The 12,733-nt window shown below is 51.1% G+C and overlaps 1 protein-coding gene across 1 annotated transcript; it reads right to left on the reverse strand.

Moving 5' to 3' along the window:
• Nucleotides 1-1,948: 1,948 nt before the first annotated feature.
• Btg2 (BTG anti-proliferation factor 2) lies at nt 1,949-3,820 on the reverse strand. The gene is made up of 2 exons (XM_051147444.1): nt 3,608-3,820; nt 1,949-2,408 (listed from the first exon to the last, which is right to left on the reverse strand). Exons 1-2 carry the CDS (start codon nt 3,747-3,749, stop codon nt 2,074-2,076), a joined length of 477 nt encoding a protein of 158 aa, XP_051003401.1. The 5' UTR covers nt 3,750-3,820; the 3' UTR covers nt 1,949-2,073.
• Nucleotides 3,821-12,733: the final 8,913 nt, after the last annotated feature.

Here is a 12,733-nt window from a genome sequence, read left to right on the forward strand (position 1 = left end):
GTGTGGAATTTCACCTTCTCTACACAATGCATGATCTGCTATAATTTTATTAAAAACAAAAAAAGTGTACATTTGTCCATAAATCTGTACAGTCTTCCATATAAAAACACTATTATACAATTAGTAACCTTTGTCTTTTCTGTCAGAATAGCTTACAAACTTACCACTATTACTTTTTTTTTTTTTTTTTTTTTTAACTCAGTAAGAGAGACAGGCCTGCTCAACAGTCCAGCTCTGGGTGGGGTTTTGTCATTTTTAAAGTGAACATCGACAAGAAAGAACAGATTTAAGCATGAGACCAGGAGGTTGCTGCTAAAAAGGCAGGGGCCTGTCTGTGGACCAGACAGCACAGCCATCTGTAGCAATTCACAGCTTTGTTTCAACCCACAGCTCTTGGGTCTGTGGGCCCAGAGTTAACTTTAAAGCAAGAGAGACGAAGCCGCCTGGGAAGGCTGTGCGAAGCTGGGGAGTGCCAGAGCAGGGTGTTTGGTAGATAGCACCTTTGAGTAGAAACTTAGGAGCTGAGAAATCCAGGAAACGGGATGGCAGTAGAGAGAGGTGGGGAGGGGAGGGGGTTCCTTACTAAGGGTGACCGGCTGGCCTTCAGTTTGAGAGACCCAAGGACCCCTCATCAGTGTCACTGATGGAAACCTGAAGAAAAGCCACATCTTCCCAGCGTTCTCCAATTTTCTCAAAGCCAAAACAGTAAATATTGCACACATCTACAGATAAATTTGGATTTTACTGAGAGATAACCTCCCACATAGGTGCTCTGAGCACCAAGGAGATAAAGCTGTGCCCAAGGTCTGGCCCTTAGTGGCAGCCCTACAAGAACACCAGGTAGTCCTGCAGTGCCCAGGCACTCTCCCTGCGGCCCGGGAAGATCTCTGCAAGTCCCACCAGCCAGTGAGAACCCCTAGGAGAATGGGAAAAGCAGGTCCCCAAAAACCCACCAGGGCACCAGGAGGGACTGGCAGGGAGGCCCAGTCTCAGAGTTTCCTGGGACTATTGCACAGTGATTGAGAACTCTTGTCCTAGGAAATAGGGCCCTCTGGGGACCCAAGCAGAGGAAAGAGGGGAAAGGAGAAATGGGGAAGTTGCTCTTAAAGAGGCGGCAGTTTGAAAGGACCTGGGGTTCCTTGGAGCTTTGAGCCACCTCTCAAAGGAGTAATGGTAGCAGCATTCAGACTTTCATGTGGTTCCCAAAAGGAGGGCTTAAGTAAAAACAAAGACCAAAAAACAAAACAAAACAAACCCACCCACGTTGGATACTCTTTGGGTCCCAAAATTCATTGCAAATCATCCCTAAATTACTCGCCATCCACACACACAAAGCAGCACAGAGCAAAGCAAAGGTTTTGTGCAATTCCTCTCCATCACAGCCCCAAAGTCTTTGCACACCTGCCTTACACCCCACCCTCCAAAAAATGTTTAGATAGATTCCTGGCTGGGAAACAACCTCCTCTTCAGGCCCCTGAGGGTAGAACCAGAAATGAGACAGGACGTCAAGAAACCCTGCTTAGAACAGAAGGAACAGAGGAGATGTTCACTCTGCCCAGGGTCTCAGCAGGAAAACAAAAGAGAAGATTAGGCAATGTAGTATTATTTAAGACCAGGCTTGAATGCCCCTGAGTAAGAGAGGAACCAGGCATACAGTCGTCCCAGCTGGGACGGTAACCCAGGGCGGACCCTGGCCCCTCTCATTCACAGTTGCTAACCTTGCTTGCTCCCTTTCACCACCTCCTAGGGGGATCAGCCAAGAATACCCCCTTTGCCTTGGCTAGGCCAATCCCCAAACCACTCCCCTTGGCAAACACTGGCTCACAGACTCAAGAACAGCTCTCTTCAAAAGGCACCTGGGGAGGCCACTTCCAAGCAGCTCCCTTTAAAGATTTTTTTTTCTTTTAAAAAAAATCTTTTGGTTTTTTTTTTTCCTCTTTTCTTAAAAAAAAAAAAAAAAGTGTATAAATAACTCTTCATTTTAAAAACACAGTTCCCCAGGTTGAGGTATACGGTGGCCTGTTGTCACGGCAGCAGGAGTACAGTAGAGTGCCAGGGTAGGGTGGCTCCTATCTAGCTGGAAACAGCCATCACATAGTTCTTCGAGGGGCTGCTTCTGCCCAGCATGATTTGGTTCTTGCAGGTGAGGAGCCCGTAGGAGGCAGCCACTGGGGCTTCCTCATACAGGACACAGATGGAGCCATCCTCCCCGATGCGGTAGGATACTTCATAGGGGTCAACCCACAGCGTCAGCTCGCTGGGCAGCAGCCGGTGCAGCTGGGGCTGGCTGAGTCCGATCTGGCTGGCCGCCTTGGTAATGATGGGATCCATCTTGTGGTTAATGCGGATACAGCGATAGCCGGAGCCTTTGGATGGTTTTTCTGGAAACCAGTGGTGTTTGTAATGATCTGTGGAAGAGCAAGAGGTGAGATGCCTGGTTAGAAAGCATTGCCTTGATGTTTACCACAACGGGAGCATGAGGGCAGAGGGCCGGGGTCACAAGATAGGATTTAAGAGCCTCTCCTTAAACTCCCCCTGCCTCTTAGAAAGATCCCTGGGCCCTTTCCAAGTGTGTGTACATTGGCAGGCAGCCCCAGAGTTTTCAGGTAAGTGCTCTCTGGTGGTCAAAAATATGTTTGGCACAATCCTGCTTAAGGAAGAAGGCAGGGCTAGCATTAACAGGCAGGGCCTCTGAAGACCCAGGCACTGACATTTCAAAGCTAGTATGCGGGCGAGCATTGTTGGGTGTCCAGCAAGTCACCAGGCCTCTCGTCCCTCCCCATCAGAAGAGTTATGAGAGTTTTTAGCATAAGTAAGGGAGTAAAAAAAAAAAATGGCTTTGTTTTGACGAAACAGCTGTTGGTGCTCAGAGCCAACGCGTTGAGAGATAGTTATCTAGCAGCTATAACAGCTGGGGACAGAGGCGAAAGGCAGCTTATCACTTCTCCGCCTCTTTGCCTCACACCCCTCTCCAGAACACGTACCCCCACCCCTCTCACAGCCGCCAGCAGTTGGCTAGGCTACTGCGCTCTTTTCTGTACTATAATAGGTGGCAGATGGTGAAGAGAGACCAAAAAGAAAAAATACAAAGGGGGCCCAGATTACAACTTCCACGGGGTAAACAAGGGGCAAAATGGACCGGCAAGATGGCAGGCCCAGGACTATGGCAACAGTAGCTGAGATTCAGAGTTGTCCAGAAAGTTCAATTGTACATAAAGTTGCATAGCTTGGCCTGGGTTTGTAGCCCACAGCATACCTCGAGGCCCTGAAGGTCTCTAAGGTATAGAGAAAGAGGTGAATTCTTACTCTGAGGGCAGACACTGGCTTTTCCCATGGAGCTAGCTGTCAGGGCCTCATAATGTATCCAAGGAAGCGGGTCAGAGCCCCAGGAGTGAAGCGGGGTTGGAGGTGGGGTAGGGTGGAGAGCCTGAAGGGCGGGGAGACGGAGGAGACCTAACCCAAGGAACGGAGGACCACCAGCGGTCTCGGACATTAGAAACGCGGAACTGTTCGTGTAGCGGTCCCCGTCCCAGAAACAGTGAGGAAAGACACCCCAAGCAAGGAGGAGCCGCGCCCCGGTGGCTCCAGGACCCCGACGTGTGCTCACCGGTCAGTGCGTCCTGGAGCGCCCTGCTGAAAACCTTTAGTCTCTGCTCGCTCACGCAGCCCCGTGTCCTCAGGAGACTGGAGAGGAAGCCCACGGCGGCGGCGATCTCCGGGAGCATGTCGGTTCTCTTCCCGTGACTCATACCGGGCGGCTGGGTAAGTTGCTGTATCAGAACGACGGTGGTCCAGCCGCCGCTCAGGCTCTGCCCGGACTTTCCCCGGGCTGAGGCTTTCATAGCGCTCGCGGAGGCGGGGAGCCGCCGCCGGCGTCCATTGGCCGAGGCTGGCGGATGGGGGCGTGTCCTCCCGCTGCCCCGCCTTTCCCTCTCCACCGCCCGCGCACGCCCCCGTCCTCCCGCCTGTAGACCAGCCCGTTTGCCCGCGCCTCCGGGGCGGGCGCTGAGGTCATCCTTCACTGACGTCAGTATTGGGAACCAGCGCTGGACTCGCGAGCGGTGGGAGGCGGGCGGGAGAGGGCCCAGGACAGAGGAAGCGCGCCACACCGGGCATGCCCGGACGTAGCCTCTACACTGTGCCATGGCCGGGGTTGCCGGACACCTCCTCCAGGGTTTCCCCCATCGATGCTACTTCTCCTACGCCGCAGGACACATCGACGGAGACATTCCCCATGGCGCCTGGTCATCTCTGCCACACTCTCCGAGTTGGTCAGAACGGGCTCCTCGTATTTTCAGCAATGGGGAATGTATTCTATTTGCTTCCATAATAATTGTACCTTCCCCCAACAAATTCTTCTCTTCCTCTTCAGCAATAGCCTAGAAGCAGTCAGCTCTCACTGTTTGGTGTCTCGGTGGGAGGAGTGTTGGAGGGGAGAAATTTCTGCCCATTGGTTATTTTTCCAGTTCTCACTTAAATTTATTTATTTATTTATTTAAAAAGTAATCTGGTGTGAACTGTGCAAAGTTTTCCATCGGCTCCCTGCACCTCCCTCTTCTCCGACTCCTCTTCCTTCCTCTTTGTGGACTGAGGCTTCTGTAAACATTAGCTCCCCAGAGGAAAGGCTTCAGTCTCTGGCTTCGGGCTACACTCAGGGGCTCTGGGACCGGTGCCAGGAAGCTAGGCAGACGACTGAATGGGGCAGCTTGTCACCCACATCTCTGAGCCCAGCACAGGATCTAGCCCGCAGCAAGCCCATATCTCTTAAATGAACTCAGCTCCATGGCTTGTGTAAAAATCCCGTTTTCCTTGAGTTCTGCGGCACCGTCAAAGCGCAGTGCCCCCAGGCCTCTCTACCTGTCCCTTGCCTGAGCCACCAGCCTCCCTGCTGGGGTCCTCTGTGCCCATTGCCATCCCATGTCCCTCTTCTCTTTTCTCTCTACTTTCTATCCTTGAGCTGTCCCTTTTGCTGTGTATTTTTCTTCAGTGGACTTCCACATCTACGCTTCCATCTCCTCACCCGCTCCGTCCCTCCTTTGGGATGTCTAGCCCCTCCCCCTAAAACTACCTCCTTCTCTGGTCCCGCCTCAGTCAAAGTTACTGATCCTAGGGCCCTTATGCACTCAGTCTCTCTCTTAGCTTCCTCAGACCTAGACCCAAGACTGATGGCTTTCTCATACCTAGATCATCTCAGTTCCTCCTACTCCCACCCCCCAAAACTACCTTCCCAGCATTGGTAGAATCCTTTTCCTAAAGTATTCCATCTGCTTGCTCATCCCTTGCCCAAACCACCCGGGACAGCTCTTCCACTTGCTAGACATTTTCAGCATTTTGTAATGACCTACCTTTGTAGGTTTCTACTGCTTTGTACTATAAGGTCCCTTTCTTCAGTGTCTTCAGAATTATCACCACAGCTCTGCCACCTAGGCCCTACCACATTTCCCCACTATCCTATCTCTCTAACATGGCCCTCACGTCACACATCCCCGGCCCTGGCGCACCACGGTGCGTGTCTTTTATCTTGGAGCACTACACTTGGCCACCAATTCACACGCCCTCCCAGATTCCTGAAGCTTCAACTTGAAAAAATACATGCTGACCGCCCTCCCAATGCTGAACTGATGCTACCCATAGGGTCACTTAGCTCATCTCAAACTGGGGATCCTCCTGCCTCAACCTCACAAGCAAGAGGCTTGCTTCCCGCTCCCCAACTACCACCACCTCCTCCAGGCCAACATCAGATTACTTGGAAGCAGACTACTATGTGTGTATGCCTCACGTTTACAGGGCATTTTACATTTCATGTCTTTTCCTCTGCTTCATGGGGTGACAGTCAGAGTGCCCTGGGATCCTAGTACTCAGGCATGACACGTATCCCCGAGAGGGCTTCTTCACATGACTACTGCTGCTTACTGAGGGAAAGTGCTAGTTTTTACAGGAAGCAGAGCTGACTTTGGAGAAAGATAACGTAGATGCGATGACCCAAAGAGACCAGGTGTCAGCAAGGCCAGAAGTGACAGAGGCTGGTCACCAACGAAGTCAGTAGAATAGGTCAAAGCACACAGGCCTGTACAGACTTGTTTGGTGCCTGAATTTGACGCTCTTACCATCATCATCTGCTAGTGTCTTTGGCGCGTGGTCTGGTATTCCGGGCTTGACATCCTATAACCAGATTAATGGGGGGCGGAAAGGGGGGAGCTTTCTGCAAACAAAAACATCAGCTCTGTTTTCTTTAAATCAAACTTGCCCTGATGTAAACGTTCACATCTCACACTGGGCTATGCAGTGACCTCTCAGTAGAGGCAGGACAGGACATAGCTTGTGGATTACAAAGGTGGTGCCCTTTTTATGAGATTCCCCAGTTCCTGGGCTGCCGCCACCCTGGCCACAGGGCCCACAGAGCAATCTCTCTTGTCAGTGATGCAGTGGTTACAGAGAAAAGAACCCACATGTGAGGAGAGGAGCAGGCGGGCAAGGCAGTCCCAACCCTGAAATCAAGCCTACGGCTGAGTGTGGTAGAAAACACTTTTGAACCACAGTACTTAAGAGGCAGAGGCCAGCCTGGTCTACCTACAGAATTCCAGGCCAACAGAGCTACAGTGAAACCATGTTTCAAAACAGACAACTCTAGAACCTACATCCTGATGTGGGAACGATGCTGTTGTGTAGCGTTAGCCAGGCATGTTTGCGCACAGACGACACAGCATCTCGGATTGTATGCTGGCTGTAGTGCACCATGCTCCACCACAACACGCAGGCAGACCCTCTCCTTCCCCAGCTACCCTGCTACTCCTAAGCCCATGAAGAGGCAACTTCATTATCTCACACTTGACACTCTTAAGTCACCGTGCAGCAGCATCGGCCCCAAATCAGGATTCAGGTTTCCTTGTTTCTTTTTGTTTTGAAACAGGGTTTCACTGTGTGGCACTGGCTAGCCTGAACTCCTTAGGTAGACCAGGCTGGCCTCTGGCTCTCTGCGTACTGGAATTAAAGATGTTTGCTGCCACATCAAGCCTTGGGATTGATTTCTGATAACGTAAAGTATGTTATATTAGTCCTGACTTTTAAAAATAAAATTATCTGAACTGCCCTTAAGTTGATGATAGCACCAGGTGTGGTGGTGCATGTCTTTAGTCCTTTAGTTCCAGCACTGGGGAAGCAGAAGCAGGCAGATATCTATGAATTAAAGGCCAGCCTGATATACATAGGTTTTAAGCCATCTAGGGCTACATAGTGAGATTTGGTCTCAAACAACACCAACAAAAACAAAACAATAGGCAGCGGAGGGGGGGGTGGGGAGGGGAAGCCACCTAAGTCGATGGGAGCATTATAGAAGCTTCAAAGTAAAGACGTTGCTCCTTTTCCTCTTCATGTGGCCCACTGCCTCCTGTCCCTGGAGTAGTTTGGACCTCAGGATAAGGGGAGTGGTTCCCTCTCTCCGCCTCCTGCCGTTCTAGCTCCTTCTTCCTCCTTCTTTTATTTCTTCTTCTCCCTCCATCCATGGGTTAGATGGTGACACACAAATGCTGACACATAGTACTGACTATGACTCCACAGTCGAAGTCCCTGGTGCCTCAGTGATAGCAGGGTGCGGGTGGCCTTCAGCCTATGCTTTATCTGCGCCAGAAACATCAGTGCCATGTGACCCCAGGCTGTCTGTTCCTCTAGTCTTGGTTGACCATTCCATCCATTTGTCTAGTCGATTGGAGAGAATGACATGACATTCCAAACTGCCCTCTTTTAGGCCAACTCAACAGACAGGGTCCTTCTGTCCTGGCCTTGTCTGTGGGGTTATCACACAGCTTGCTCTCTCCACTTGCTAGTTAGGAGCCACTGGTGGTATGTACTTCTTCTGTGGGGGCCTTGGGGATTTGGCTTGGTTGTCAAGGTTACCTCTCAGTTCTGACCACATGTGGAAGCCTGAGGCAAGTTTGATGGCTCCGCTGGCAGAGGCTGGGCTGAGCTATTCTGAGAGAATGACTTCAGCTCCCTCCCACACGGCACTGTGTGTGATTCTGTTGATCTCCGCGTGTATCAGTGTGGGTAGGAGGGTGCTGTGTGTGTGTATCTGAGTGAGTGTACATACTAAAGTGTATGCGTGAGCTCGAGTTGGTGGGAGTGAGGGAGTATGGAGTTACTGTGTCCTGGTGTCTGGTGAAGCCTGCTTTCTGAGAGGGACAGGCCTGGGGTAGGGGGTGCTGAGTTTGCCTGTATGTAGCTGCTGCACACACCCCCACCCCCTCACCCCCTGCCATCGCCAGCACCTTGCTGTGCTGCCCAGGGCTGATAAGACACATCACCAGGGTGGACCAGCTGCCTCTCCGCCCCTCCCTAAGCAGAACGGAAGTACTGCTGAATCCTTCCATGCCTCTCTGCAAAGGGGACTTTTCTAAGATGCCCTGTCCTCTTCTCATAAAGCTGTACCCAAGGTCGGCTCTAAGCCACCAGCCTGGGAGTTGCTCTTGACATTCAGAAATAGGAATTAAGAACAGAAGAAAATAATCCTTGTCACCAAAGCCTGCTCACGGGGCCATAGTACTGAGAGTATGAGCTCTGTTTGAAATTCCTCTTTCAACCTCTCCCCTAAACCAAAAGTAAACTGGGAGTGAGGACAGGCACAGACGACTGTGCACAGATGATTAGGGGTGGAAGCAGGCAGAGTGGAGCCCATCCAACTAAAGGGGGGGGGGCGCGCAAACAAGAAAAGAGCTTTCTCATTTGCGGGCTATAACTTTAAACCCTAGAGGGCCATTTTTTTTTTTACAACATGCTTGGAGCTGGAGAAGGGTCTGGAAACTAGAAAGTAACCTGGTCCATCATCTATTCTGAAGACAGAAGCTGGGAAAGGACCCAGCTGTGCAAGAATGCTTAAGCCAGGCAGCTTCGTGAAAGGAAAGCCACTGTCCGGGGTGTTATTGAAGAGGGTACCTACTCCTACCAGGACTCACGCCCTTCGGGACAGGGCACCTGTACCTAAGGGATGAAATTCAGCCACAGGAAATGACCAGGTGAAGGCTGCACTTCCTCTCCAAAGTGACCAAAAACCTGGAAAGTGTCAGCCTCAGCTGCTGCCCGTAGGATTTTCCATTGCTGAGAGAATTAGATGTGGCAGGTGCAGACTTCCATTGCTGTCACAGCCTGGGAGCCTTGCTGAGTCCCCAAAGGCCATGCCTCTTTACAGTGTGGTTCTCTGGATTTCTCCCCGACTGGCTGAATCTCGTCCACGGGCTTACTTGCAAAGATTACAAGAAGCCAGCCTGGGTGCTAACCCTCAATCAATGCCTGTTGTTTCTGTGACGAGGAACATCTTCAATCTCTCTTTACTTCAGTTTTGTCAACTTTAAAGAGGGGCCAGTGGGGTGCTGGGCAGATCAGAAGTAATATGCAGAGAATGCCTAGATCGGGACTTCAAGATTATGGATGCGCAATAAATCCAAGTTCTTATTCATATGGACTCTCAAAAAGTATTTATAGAAATTGCACAATTACTTTTTCCTTTTTTCAGATGAAAAAGGGGCCTTAAAATGTCTTGGCGGGGGAGGGCATTGGCCAGTGTCATACACCTGCTTGTTGTCGGGGTTGGTACTAAAATCTCATATTCTCTAACCCTGGTATCTAAGACTCTTCTCATTAGGCCCAATGTCCATTTTGTGTGTCACTGGCTTCACTTACTCACTCACTCATTTGTTCGTTGACTTGGTATGTTTCCTGGGGAGCCTTGGGTTTCAGACTCTGGAAATGCAGTGGTAGGTCTACGGTGTTGCTCTCAGCATTCAGGGTGTCCCCTGAAGGTGGGTGCTGGGAGCTGAGTGCAAGAGATGGTCACTTGGCAGTGCGGGGTCCGGGCACTGGGAAGCCAAGAGAGAATGAGTTCAGTGTCTTTGAGCATGCCCAGTTCCTTCGGGCTCTCACGGGAACTGGAGGTTGAAAGACTGTGAGCCTCATGGGAGCTAGATCTTCATTCCAGGGCAAGAAAGGATGAGGGGACCAGCACCGGTCCTCAGAGAGCAATGGGCAAGGCCTACAGTGACAGAAAACAGTTCTGCCTCCTGAATGGTGTGTGTGTGTGCAGAATATGACAGAAATGCCCTCAGATGACAGCCAGTTTAGCTAAAGCCATGTGTAGAGAGCATACTTGGAGGGGCTGAGGGTTCTGGAAGAGAGTCTAGTTCAAGAAAATGGAAGCAGAGGGGAGGTGAGAGGTGGGGGGTTAGGGTTAGGGAGATAGGGATGGGAGTGGGGTGGGGGTGGCACATGCCTTTAATCCCAGCACTCAGGAGGCAGAGGCAGGTGGGTCACTGTGAATTCAAGGTCAGCCTGGTATACAAAGCGAGTCTAGGACAGCCAAAGCTAACATAGAGAGACCCTGTCTCAGAAAACCAAAAGAGAGAGAGAGTCAGAGAGAGAGAGAGAGAGAGAGAGAGAGAGAGAGAGAGAGAGAGAGAGAAAATGGAGTTGGGGTAGGATAGAGACTGGTAGGAAGCAGACTTGCTAGGAGCACATGTGCACAACAGCCCAGGACAAGAGCATTTGCCCTCTAGATAGTGACCAGCACACCAAAAGAAACTAACCAGGCTCTGGAGGTGGAACCTGAGCCCAGGATCCCAGGGAAAAAAAAAAAAAAAACAGGATTAAGAGGTGAGACCCAGAGGGTTAGACAGGGCAAGAAATAAACTTTGGTTCTGGGGATGTAGCATGGTTGGCAGAGTGCTTGCCTGGCACACAGCAACTCCTAGGTCTACCCACAGCACCGTAGGAGCCCTGACAAAAACAGCAGGGCAGGTGTTGGTGTGATAACGCTGTGGCTTATTTTGTTTTCAAGTTCAGATCACCCAGCCTAGTTAACACCTTAGAGGCTCGGCTCTCAGCAACCACATATGCAGGAGGTGGGTGTGCAAGCACACTGCCACTGTGATCCATGTGGTGAGTGTGCAAGTGTGTCTAGCAGGCTGGTGGTGGGAGGTTGTATGAGCGTGTGCACCCAGACTGGGTGCCGGGAACGAAACTCGAGTCTCTACCTACCCATGTCCTGCACCATAGCCTAAGGGCTGGGCCATTTGTCTGCTTAGGGCATACGTTTGTCCCAGGGAGACCCAGCAAGGCGAAGGGAAGAGTTTTCAGGAAGGTCACTTCACATGTGACAGGTGTGTGACATGTGGAAAAGGTGACTTAGCATCTTCTGTGTCTAAGCTCTGCCATGTCTAAGCCTGTCATAGCATCGCACCCATGACAGTTGCTCAAGCCCTATCTTCTCTTCCCGATTGATGGAGACATTACTGAACACTTCAGAGAGCTGCTGGGAGGATTGTGTGTTGAACAGCCTGGAGTGAGCAGCGTCCAAATCAGCATGGCTCTCGCTATTGACAAGTGCTATATGGTTGCCATGTCCACAGAGGGCAGGTTTACAGTCACCTTCTCCAACCAGAGCCTGGTCAGTACTGGCTGGCCCCGCTGCAGACTGTTTCTGCTCTCTGGGGCCCTCCTCTTCTGATGTAGGTGCCCAGATAAGCCACAGGTCATTGTGCCATTAGCTCTGCATGCTACGGATGTCAAAGGCATGGTGGAGGAGATCTTGAAGATGCCTCACAACCCTCAGCACACACCCTCCCTGATGGGCTCTTATCCAAGAAGATGGGCTTCCAAACACAGGGCCTATGATGGCACACTGCTGTGCGTGACCTTGGTGCACTCTAAGCCTGGGAATTCTGGGCTCCTAGTATGCCTAGTGTGGCTCTCTGCCCAATTGTGTGAAGCTGAAATGGCAACCTCACCATGTTGCTCAGGCTAGCCTCAAACCCTAGGGCTCTAGCCATTCTTCTGCCTTAGCCCGGCGAGTAGCTGGGACTACAAGCCCATGCCAAATCCATAGCAAGAGAGGGTTGTGCCCAAACATGAGTGCCTTGTGCCTGGGACAACCCGTAGAGAATGCACCATGCTTGCCTTCTGATGTGACACTTGTCTGAAGCCTCAGACTCAGAGACTTTGGTTTATCTAACATGGCATGTTGGCAACAGGGTTTTACAAACAGATTACTGTAGGAGCTCCTGAAAGGGTAGATGGACTTCCTGGGTAGAGCAGTGGGGGAGGAAGTTCCAATGACCGTTCTGCCAGCTGTGTGGCTCTGGCATCAGGGTGGAGCCCATTGGAGGCAAGAACCAGGTACCGGAGCATATCCCTTGAGCACCAGCATGTAGGCAGCTGACACAACACATATTGTTGTGTACGCTCACATGTGCCACTGCTATGAGGTGTGTGTTTGTCTGTGCGCGACACTCCTCGCAGTGTGTGTGCACTGAATAAGGTGCGTGTGTGTAAGCATCACTCTGCGCAGTGTCAAGGGGCGACGGATTATTAGAGTGTCACGAGAGAACAATTTGCAGTGTCAATTGGGATTTGAACACAAGTGACCGCGGCCTGCAACTATAGCTTTTAACCTCACTGTAAGTATGTCCCATCTCGCCACCTCTCATCCGCTCACCCGTCCATTTAAAAAGAAAAAAAAGTCAATTTCTTTGTTCCTGTGTCTGTCTCTCTCCTAGATTCAGAGGATAAAGGATCATAGAATCAGGTGGGGGAAAGTGACCCTGTCCTTTTCTCTGTCTCTAACCAGAACAGGCCTGGAATCACTGCCTAGGGGGCCAATCCCTAGCTGTGGGGGAGGGGGTAGTTAAAAAAAACAGTAAGCGAGTCAATATCGATCAGCAAGTGAATCACACACCTCTAGTATACAATA

The sequence above is a fragment of the Acomys russatus genome, chromosome 6 (genome assembly GCF_903995435.1).
Source record: "Acomys russatus chromosome 6, mAcoRus1.1, whole genome shotgun sequence".
Taxonomy (NCBI): Eukaryota; Metazoa; Chordata; class Mammalia; order Rodentia; family Muridae; genus Acomys; species Acomys russatus.